Here is a 12,063-nt window from a genome sequence, read left to right on the forward strand (position 1 = left end):
TTTTATTGTTTGGAAGAACAAAAACTTAAAAAAAAACGTTAGTCTAATTAATTGCTTCAGATTTCAATGAAAATCATATGTAGTAAAGGTATTGAGTTTGGCAGATTTTGTATGTACTTGTTTATAGATTCTGAGAAAATAATAAAACTTATAATAAGTAAACAATTTACCATTGGACCTAAGCAAACAAACCAACCCCATTGTCCCATTGTTTGTTTACGTACAATAATTTAGTTTTTGCAAAATAACATAATCCAATTAAATCATGTTATAATTTTTAAAAATCCCTACCTTAGTTGAATATTATTAAATGAAATTTACTAATATCTTCTGATTATCATTGGCCACTGTTTATCGAATCATTGTCAATGAATAAACAAATTTATCAATTTTTGTCATACCTGTAGCTCCCAAATTAGGGCTCAGATCCAAATTTGGAAAAGAGTTTTTTGTTGCTCTTGATGAGATTATTTTGGGAAGTTAGGTTTCTGCAGTTAATAACAGAACACGTTGTATAACATATAGATTGAGGTTCCCATGTATTGAAATTGGTCTAAAATTTTTAATATAATTTGAGATATATACTAGTGCCATCAAATATGTGCTAATGAACATATAGCATGCGTTGAATAGTTTTATTTAGTTCCCAGGCACTCACTCTGAGGCGCTGCTTTACGCCATAAATTTTATTTTACGCCATGTAGATCTTCTATCTATATGTTATATATGTCTATGGGTGCTTGATAATGAACTCAATAATTCATGTTTTATTTACGTATTGTTATTAAATTGAAAACTAGATGACACTACTCTATCATAAAATTTCCTCGAAATTTTTCTTTTTTGTGGAATTATTCTCTATAATTTTGACAAACCAAAAATAATAAAAACTATAGATATGATTATTATAAGATAGCATATTCTAGGAAATAATTTTTAGAACTAGAAGAGTAAGGGCTCGATAAAGTGTAGTACGGTGTGGTAACAAAGATATTTAACTCATTTTAAAAAGTATTTTTAAATAATTTGTGTTTGCGGTTTCATTACTTCCATATTTTATTAATGTTGTAATAATTTTATTAATAATATTTTTATTAAAAATCGTACAAAATGTTTTACGCAAAGGCGGTAACGAAAAATTTATCAGCAGTAAGCTCTACAAATGTATTGCAAGTGTTGCCTGTGGTCGGCACACAAATTAAGGCCAGAAATTATGGTGATCATCAAATACCGGATAGACTAAAAGATATGCCGACAAAAGCAAAACCAAAATTTTTTGATATGGTTGAGTATTTCTACCATAAAGCTTGTCAAACGGTTGAAGATAAATTAGTGGAAGACATTCGAGATAAAATCACTGTTGAAGAGAAACGTAAGAAAGTTAAAGGTATTTTAATGTTGATGCAACCTTGCCATTCGGTTATCGAATTTCAATTTCCATTGCGACGTGATACCGGCGATTATGAGATGATTCAAGGATTTCGAGCTCAACACAGCACACATCGAACACCAACCAAAGGAGGTAAGAATCCGTTGATTTTTTTTTTTGGCACAATTTTGTATTGTTTTGCTTATGAAAATGAATGAACTTTTATTTTTATATGAAATTGAAAATGAAAATGTATTTTTAAATTAAATAATACCTCCATGTACAGTGTACAGAGTTTTGATGAACAAAAAAACAAAAATCTTTATAATTTCTACGACAAAAAATTGTATTTTTATAAAAATCCTGGTTTCCATTAAAATCTCGTTTAAGATTCTCCAGGCTACCCGAAAGGGAAGTCTCCGGTTATGATAACTTCCAGTCTCTCAAACCAACCAGTCTGAAATTTTATCCAATCGTCCATTTTCTTGTCACGTTTCTGAATAAATCTAAAAAACTACATCTTTTTTAAGTGTTAATTTGGTGAAAATTAAATATAGAAATATCTAGAAAACGGCTAGGTAAAATGAAAAAAATGCCAGGAGTTGAAAAACGTTTAAAACAGTTCAAAATATCATATCACATGGTTTGCAAATCAAATTTTTGACCAGAATTTCAAAATAATCTCCATTTTCGACGAAAACCCCTTTTTCAATCGCTAATATATCGAAAACGGTGAGGAAAGATAATAATTAAATGAGCTAAAAAGTGTGTAGAATTCTCTGTTGACAATTCCAGTAGTGAATTTTCAAAGCTATATGCAGAGATGATAGGAGAATCTCAAACCAACTTGATATAAATATAACTAACGTTTGATAATAATAACATTAATTTATTTTATTGTGTGTAGTATTTTTATAGGTAGCTAATGAATAATATTTGAAACATTCTTTTGGCTTCATCATACCGATTTTAAAAAAAAATACTGTATAAATAATTTACAATGCCAGTTTGTTTGTTTGTTTGCTCTCCACTCTTTCACGCCAAAACCGAACTTCAAATCGACTTAATTTTTTAAATAAAATATAGCTGTGCGTTCGCCTGGAGAGTACATACCATTAGATTACTTGAGGGTCAAATACTTATTTTATCCCGAATGAACATTTCCTATGGAATGTTTATTAAATTTCAAGAAAACATACAACAAAACGAAGCTGCGAGTGAACGCCTAGTTATACCATGTATATATGAAATATACATAGTATATTAAGTTTAATCCCAAGTTTGTAACGCTTAAAAATAATGATGCTAGGGAAAAAATTTTGTCATAGGTGTTCACTAAATCACCTAATTAGTCAGCTGAAATTTTTACAGCGTTTTCAGGACGTAAAAAGTGAGGTCAAGTTCGTAAATGAGCATCATAGGTCAAATGGGTCTTGGGTCCGTAGGACCCATCTTGTAAACCGTTAGAGATAGAACAAAAGTTTAAATGTAAAAATTAAACAACTTTTGTTGGAAACATTTTGTCGTAAACATCACTGTTTACCCGTGAGGGCGCTAATTAGGCGGAAATTTTATAATATGTACTAGACTTGATTATCAGTTATGTGTGTGTCACATGTTTGTATGTGTAATGTGATAAAGAAATCAACACTGACTATGCATGGTATTTCAACAGTTAACTCAGTCAATTGTTTGTTTTCACTTGTTATGTAAATAAATTTAGTAATTAACACCTTATATTATATAACATAATTAAATTTTAAATTTAACAAAAAATATTTAAAAAAAAAAAAAAAAATTTAAAATAATATTGACTTAAATAATTAATTATGTCACAAAGTTACTGAGTTTATTATTCTATTATTCAAGCATGAATACAATGTTTATTTTAGATTCATACATTTAGTTCATTTGTATGTAGGTCAAAATCAATCATCTTGAATTACTATTATTATAAATTTTGAGCAATTTCATTTAGTTATCGCTTTCCTTTTTTGTTCACAATTTCATGGGCTTTTTTTTATATTATTTTTTGATGCGGAATCCTATTTTTTTTAAATATAAAATACTTGCAATACTATGCATGGTATAATAAATGTTTATGTTACGATTTGTTTATAAATTGTACGCCATTATTTTTATTCAATTTAAATTAATTATTTAAAAACTACTCCTTTTTTTATGATTACAATAAAATTTTAAAACAAATATTAACTAATGTTATAAAATGTAATAATTAGTAACAGCAACAATTCAACAAGCATTTATTACATTTCATATTTATTTAATTAAATAAAAATGCCTCATCTAGCAGTTAGATAAATAAAGTATTTGTTTATTTTAACGTTACATTATGTTACGTTTGAATACACAAATCATAAAAGTATACTTCGTTTTTCAACATAGCTAGTCTCATCAGAAATGTTGCAAGTCGTTTGCAACATAATAGTCTCATTAGACTATTTAAGGAGGTTGGGTCACGCAAGCAAAATTTGTTAAGAAATCTTCAAATTTTTTAATATAACCCAGACAGCAAAATGACGTATTAAGTCAGTCCGTTTGAGCTCAGATTTCTGATTAGGACGTCAGAATTATACGTCTGAAAGCTCCTCGGGGGGTCGAATACCACCTAAAGTAGATATTAGATGATCTCAAAGCTCTTTTTTTGAATTCGCAAAAGTGAATACTTAAGGGCTCTCATAATTGAATTCAAAAAAAGACTTTATAATAAATTTTTTTAGTTTTTAAAAAAGAGGTGTTAAAAATAATGTTAAAAATAATTCATACTTAAGAAGTCTTAAATATGATTTCTTTTAGAATTCCTTATTAGGATAAAGTAACCTGTAAATTTGATAATTAGTAAAGTTGTATAAAATTGATTTAACAATAATTTATAGTTCTGTAAAATTAATTTTTATAGAAATATTTACGAATTTTTTACAAGACATTTTTGATATAAAAAAATAATTATTATTATCTGGGAGGTGTGGTCCTTAAAGGTCGTATTCGCATGAATAGTTCGCAAATAAATAATAAATGATTTTTATTAGAATATAATAAAATATTTTTAAAAAAATTATTAGATTTTATAATTTTGAATCGGTCAATTAATCGTCAAACAAATATTCAGATTATAATTGTTTTCTAATACTTATAATAAACAAAGTATTTGTTTTTTTTTTATTATTTTTTTGTGTTGCAAACAAAATAAAATATTTTGAAGGTCAAACACTTTTACACATGTAACTAACTGAAACTGACTGTTTCTTAATTACGTAAGCTATTTTATTTTAATGTGATGAATTATAATTTTAATTTAAATATAATATATTAACTTCTATATACAGTATATACAAAACAAACAATGATTATGTACTTTATACATATTGTAGTCAATGAAGACACAAGTCATTTTCATATAAACTTGTATATGGAGGTGTTATGTGGTATAAACTATAGAATATGATATTATTATAAGCGTCACTTAATTTAAAATAATTATGTATCAGAATAATAGGTGGTACACTGTAAAAAAAAAGATGATACAAAAAAAAATTGTTTATACAAGATAAACAATAATAATTATAAACATAACAAGTGAAAACAAACAATTGACGTGAGTTAATTGTTGAAATACCATGCATAGTCAGTGTTGATTTCTTTATCACATTACACATACAAACATGTGACACATACATAACTGTTAATCAAGTATAGTACATATTATAAAATTTTCGCCTAATTGGCGCCCTCACGGGTAAACAGTGATGTTTACGAAAAAAAGTTTCAAACAAAAGTTGTTTAATTTTTGATAAGGAACATTTCTTACATTTAAACTTTTGTTCTATCTAACGGTTTACAAGATGGGTTATACGGACCCAAGACCCAATTGACCTATGATGCTCATTTACGAACTTGACCTCAATTTTTACGTCCTGTGTACGCTGTAAAAATTTCAGCTCGATATCTTTTTTCGTTTTTGAGTTATCGTGTCCACAGACGGACGGACAACCGGAAATGGACTAATTAGGTGATTTTATGAACACCTATGACAAAATTTTTTTCCTAGCATCATTATTTTTAAGCGTTACAAACTTGGGACTAAACTTAATATACTATGTATATTTCATATATACATGGTATAAAAATAAAACTATTTATGATTATGTTTTGTTCACACATATGTATGTGAGTGTGACAATCTATTCTCTCTGCTTTAGCTTAGCAACATTGTGTAACTTGAATAATTATAAATAGTTTAGTGTAGGCGCTGAGAGAGATTTCGACGTATATTGACCCGCTGAATCCGAATTTTCAACTTGCTCATCGCTCAGAATTGGGAGAAAATTGTTATAAACAAATTAATAGCGGGTCAAAATACATCGAAATAAACTCCTTATTCGGTGGGATTTGTAAATGCATACGAAACCCATTCAGCGCCTATACTAATTCTTTTACATATCAATGTAACATTTTAATTTTTATAAAATTACTGATTTATTATCTTAAATTATCACAATCCTAGAAAATAAACTGATCAAATTAAAAATAAATTTTGTTCTTTATTTATTTTTATATAAATTATTTCTGTTTAAGGTATTTCTAACGACATGTGATGTGATGTTGACTTTGATATGCTTGCTATACTGAGTACATATATGAGCAATATACCGTGTGTGTAACTACCATCTTGGGATATAAATATGTCTGTAGTATGACTGAATACATAATACATCCGTTTAGTAATGCATCTAAGCGAGAGGTATTATATACATGCATTGAATTATTTGGAAGACACTTGGAGGTGGAAGTTTTTTAGTTACATAGTTAATATTTGTATGCAACAAATCTCCCACTCTCTGCATGCATACAAACAGCCTGTCGTATCGTATCTGTTTACCTCTCGCTTAGATGCATTACTAAACGGATGTATTATGTATTCAGTCATACTACAGACATATTTATATCCCAAGATGGTAGTTACACACACGGTATATTAGTATTCATTGTAGCGTTGACAGATTAATTAGTGTAGTTGATTTTTTAAATATAACTACTATTTAGAGAACAATATTATTTTCTGATTCTAATACATCGTGTGCTTGCGCTGTCGTTAGAAATACCTTGAAATAAAATAAATTTTTTTATTAGTGTAGTTATGACGTCAAACGTGTGATTTGCCAATTTAAATTAAACTCAATACAATACAAATGATTAAATTTTAATTGCATTTAAAAAAAATGTTATCAAGTCCACATTTTTGTGGGATAAATGGTCACTATGACTGACACACCTACTTAGTATATACAATAAAAGTAAGATAACATTACAGTAAAACCTCATTAAGCAATAAATTTTGATTTTTGTCCCAATTTCCTAGATCAGTTTTTTATATTTTAAAAATTGCATATTTGCTCATGTAGTTGTGACAATCACATATGTCTTTTTTTATAATATTTATAAGTGGTAGAACCAATCAAAAAAGGATTCATGTAGTTGTGACAATCACATAAGTCTTTTGTTATAATATTTATAAGTGGTAGAACCAATCAAAAAAGGATTCTTATAGAACCATGTTTCATTTTGAAAGAACAATATTTGAAATTTGTTAGACAGTATATTTCTATCATACAAACAACTCTGCGTTTGTGTCAACTTCACATTTGTGTCACCATTTGCCATATTTGATCTCGCAATGAGGTTGAGGCAACCTCATATCGATTGAAATTAAAAATTTTTTTGTTTAGTGTACTCAAGATACAATTATTCTGAAACATTTTGTAGTTTTAATTAATAAGTAATTAAATAACTTAAATATTAATTTTATATTGATTAAAACATATTATCAGTAGCGTATTTTTAACTTACACACATGCACGCAATGTTTAAAACATCGAATTTATTGATTACCTTCGTCATTCGTTAAAAAAATTCTAATCTAATTTCATTATATTGATTTATAAATTAAATAATTTTTTTAAGTGATATGAAAAGGCCTATTCTTTATTTACGAATTAAATTTATTGATTATACGCCACTGTATTCATATAGTTATTATTTAAAGTGAATGACATTTTTATAATAATTAATTAATTTGATAATAGGTATCTATATATAATTTCATTATAAAGTTTATCAATTATATTATTTTAATTATTAATACTAATTTGATTTAATTAATCGTTAATTTAAAACAAATTGATGTTATCAGTTTTTAAAAGTGATTCATTTTAAAATTACCCTTATGTGCATTTCTTTTTAATCGGTTTTATTTTTTTGTAAAATAGATTTTATTTTGTACTTTTTAACGACTTTAGTACGTCTTAATATCCACAGTCACAAAAAATTGGAAACTTTTCCTTAATTCTTGTAACCCCTTCTCCACCCCCTGTGAAATCCTAATTTGTCGCTCAAAGCCAGCGTCATGCATTATCATCAAATTACATCTTAAGACAACCTGAAAAAAATCATATAAATCGATTCATAATTAGCAAAGCTCAACACAAACTCAAATTTAAAAAAAATACAGTTTGAATTGATTAAAATTGATTTGAACTTAAAGTATGTGCATGACTTTTGCACCATATTGTACATAATTATATATTTAGCAGAATCTATTAAAAGATATAGTGATGTGATTAATGTTGTCTAGCTAATACTAGCTTGCTAGAGACAGATGGTCTGACTCAGCTGGTCTAGTGACCACTTGCACGTAATTTACAAGTCAAATTAAAAACAAATTTTATTCATTGATTGATGAAGTTATTTATTTGTTTGTTAATCATATGATTATTTAATTTTGGCTAATCCAATTCAAAATGAATGTCAGTTATTTAATATTATTTTATACAGACTGTGTTCAAAAGTATGGCTAACAGAGAATCAATGTTAAATAAATAAATCAAATTTTTACTATAAAACTATATATAGAGCTTAAACCATTAAGTTACATATACTCAGCATCAAACGATTAAAAGTGAGTTCACTCACTCTTGCTCTTCGGCAATACATATGCCAGAAATCCAAACATTTCACTTCTTTTGCTATTTTTATATTTTTCAATTAAACGAACACTGCGGTCTTTTTTTATTACCGCGACTATATTATGGCGAGGATTATGTGTTTGAGCAGTACGTATGTATGTTCATCTGTTTCCCCCTAGCTTCTAAACTACAAATCATAATTTGACAAACGAGGTATCTTTAAAAACGTCTTGATCGTCCGCTGGTTGTAAGCTATGTGACGTCACATTAAATGTAAACTCATGCGTCAGAAATCCAAACATTACACTGCTTTGGTTGGAGTAGTTGAGTCAAAGTAGAATTTTCTGCACGATATCATAACGAGTAAAATTTTTTTGTTTTTATTACAGGTATTCGATACTCGTTGGATGTAAGTCGTGACGAAGTAACTGCATTATCAGCTTTAATGACATTCAAATGTGCTTGCGTCGATGTACCGTTCGGTGGTGCAAAAGCTGGTATTAAAATCAATCCAAAATTATATTCAGCAAACGAATTAGAAAAGATAACACGTCGTTTTGCATTAGAATTAGCGAAAAAAGGATTTGTTGGACCTGGTTTAGATGTACCCGCTCCAGATATGGGTACTGGTGAACGTGAAATGTCATGGATTGCTGACACATATGCAAAAACTATCGGTTATCAAGATATCAATGCACACGCTTGTGTGACTGGTAAACCAATCAATCAAGGTGGTATCCATGGTCGAACATCTGCAACAGGACGTGGTGTTTTCCATGGTGTGGATAACTTTATTAAGGAAAGACGGTACATGGACAGTGTAGGTTTAACGACTGGTTGGAAAGATAAAACATTCATTGTACAAGGTTTTGGTAATGTAGGTTTACATACCACCAGATACTTTACACGTCATGGTGCTAAGTGTATTGGGGTTGTTGAACATGATGGAGCTATTTACTGCAAGGATGGTATTGACCCAAAGGTAAGTTCAAATTCAACTGTATGTACAAAAATGTATTTACAAATGATTAAATGATGTTTATCATATCATTTAGTGGTTAATCCTTTTTTTGAAAGATAAATTTACAATTTTACTAGTTAGTTAATAATTAGACGGAAATTACAATATTACGGTAACATTTTATTTAAGATTCTGTTAGGCTTTGGCCTTAGGCAACGCAAAAAAACTTTACATTCGTATAATAAAAGAAAAAAGATTAACAACAACTTTAAACAATTTGTTTTGTTTTTTATCCAATTAAATTTGTTTTTTTTTTTATCATTTTATAGAAATTAGAAGATTATAAAATAGACAAAGGTACAATTGTTGGTTTTCCTGGAGCCGAACCAAGAGATTCAACTTTAATGTACGAGAAATGTGATATATTCGTACCAGCTGCTGTTGAACAAGTTATTACAAAAGAGAATGCTGATCGATTCCAAACTAAGGTTTGCATACAATTTATTCATAAACCTGTAAAGCAATTCAAGCTTTTTATTTGTAATCACATACAGAACACTTATAATCATGTAACCAAAATATAATTTCATTCGTTATTATTCTTATAAAATTAATCTGATAAATACACACTAACAGGTAGATTAATATTCTGTTGGTAAAAATTTTGCAAATTTTCATTAGATCTAAAGCATTGGTACATCTTGGGCTATTATTTTTTTGACCATTTAATATACTTTTCGAGATTGATTTTCATAATAAAAATAAAGAAATAGTGGTAATTTAAGAGTTAAGTGATAATTAGTGTTTCTGCTCGAAATAGCAAAATTTTGGTAATTTTTCAATCAATACGGAAACGGAATTCCGCAGTCGAGTTAGTATACTAGTAATTTAATTGATTTAGTTTTACTAATTATTTTTTATTAAATTAATGACTATTGCATATTTGGGAACTGTTAGGGACCCAATAATTATAAAAAAAAGTTAAGTACTATCCTATCCTACTCTTTGTTTTTTTATCTAGACCAGTTGAGTCAAGTTTGTTTAATTTTTAATTTGGTAATTAATAAGGGCAATTTATAGTAACTAAAACTAACTAACTTTACCATTGATTTAAATTTGAAAATGCATCATGTTTTATTATAAATTTTTTAAGTTCTCGAGAAATCCTGAAATAATTCTCATGTCTAGAGAAATAAAAAAGGTCGAGGAAAAAGAAATCCTAGTGAGATGATTGTTGTGATGTGACCACCATCCTATTGAATGAAACAATAATTATGTTTTTAGATAATTGCTGAAGCTGCTAATGGACCAACAACACCTGCTGCCGATCAGATCTTAATAAAAAAGAACGTATTAATAATCCCAGATTTGTTTGTGAACGCTGGTGGTGTCACTGTGTCATTCTTTGAATGGTTAAAGAATTTAAATCATGTGTCATATGGACGTCTTACTTTTAAATATGAAAAAGAATCTAATTATCATTTATTGGAGTCCGTTCAAGAGTCATTAGAGCGTGCACTTTGTAAAGATGGCAGTCGTATACCAGTCTTACCAAGTGCATCATTTGAGAAACGTATTGCTGGTGCATCCGAAAAGGATATTGTACATTCAGGTCTTAATTATACAATGGAACGATCTGCTAAGGTAACCAATAACTATTTTACTTTTTCTGATAAAAATGTTCCAAGTAAATATTGTATCGCTTGTTGGGGGGGGGGGGGTAGTACATGCTGAAAAGGACTTAAATTTGATGTTGACTTTCAAGATCATAAATGATAAGAAGAAATAAAGGACATGGAGCAGGAGCTTGCTAGAAATGGCACAATGCTGCCGGACACAAGCATCAATAGACATCCGGGAGTTTCATTTGCGAACAGCAAGTTGCTCTTAACAGAGAACCTCACTTTTTATGTCCTGATCATGCTATAAAAATTTCAGCTTAAGATATCTTTTTTCGTTTTTGAGCTATCGCGTTAACAAACAGACGGACGGACAACCGAAAATGGACTAATAAGGTGAACATCCTATATCAAAATTTTGTTCGTAGCATTAATATTTTTAAGCGTTACATACTTGGGATTAAACTTAGTATACCTTGATATATTTCATATATATGGTATAAAAAATATAAATCTTTGTTAGAAACATTTTATTGAAAATCCAATACATTCGGAACATTCTTTCCAAAAATGCTTTCTTGAAGAAATTATCAGATGTAAAATTTTGGATTTTAAGAGTTAAACAAAGTTGCAGTGGACAGTTAATAAAAATTTTATAATTAAATGTATTCTTTTTTGTTGCAGGCAATAATGCGTACAGCTGATCGTTTTAATTTAGGTTTAGATTTACGAACTGCAGCTTACGTGAACTCTGTTGAAAAAATCTTCCAAACATACTCAGAAGCTGGTTTAGCATTTTAAATTCACAACAACAAGTATTTACTGTCTTGTCTTGTGTTTGTTGATTAACAAACAATCATTCAATTATACCAACCAACCAATACAGATTTTATTTTCTACCATTTTGTTTTTAAACTTGTAGATTTTTATCTTGTGTCTAAAAGAAAGTAAAAGCATTTATTACAGACTTTAATTTACTAATTTCTGGTGATGAGATTATGTTTCTTTTTAAAATACAACTTGAGTTGAGTTTCATTATCAATTGTGATTACAATTTGAAACTTTTCACTTTAATAAAAGTTTGTACCATTTTTAATTGATTTTTTAGGAAAACATATAAAGATATGACGT

General features: G+C 28.4%; 1 protein-coding gene across 1 annotated transcript; it reads left to right on the forward strand.

Moving 5' to 3' along the window:
• Positions 1-927: 927 nt before the first annotated feature.
• LOC123297462 (glutamate dehydrogenase, mitochondrial) lies at positions 928-11,801 on the forward strand. The gene is made up of 5 exons (XM_044879130.1): positions 928-1,522; positions 8,742-9,334; positions 9,643-9,801; positions 10,598-10,957; positions 11,617-11,801. Exons 1-5 carry the CDS (start codon positions 1,111-1,113, stop codon positions 11,731-11,733), a joined length of 1,641 nt encoding a protein of 546 aa, XP_044735065.1. The 5' UTR covers positions 928-1,110; the 3' UTR covers positions 11,734-11,801.
• The last annotated feature ends 262 nt before the right edge of the window (positions 11,802-12,063 follow it).

The sequence above is a fragment of the Chrysoperla carnea genome, chromosome 4, assembly GCF_905475395.1.
Source record: "Chrysoperla carnea chromosome 4, inChrCarn1.1, whole genome shotgun sequence".
Lineage (NCBI taxonomy): Eukaryota > Metazoa > Arthropoda > Insecta > Neuroptera > Chrysopidae > Chrysoperla > Chrysoperla carnea.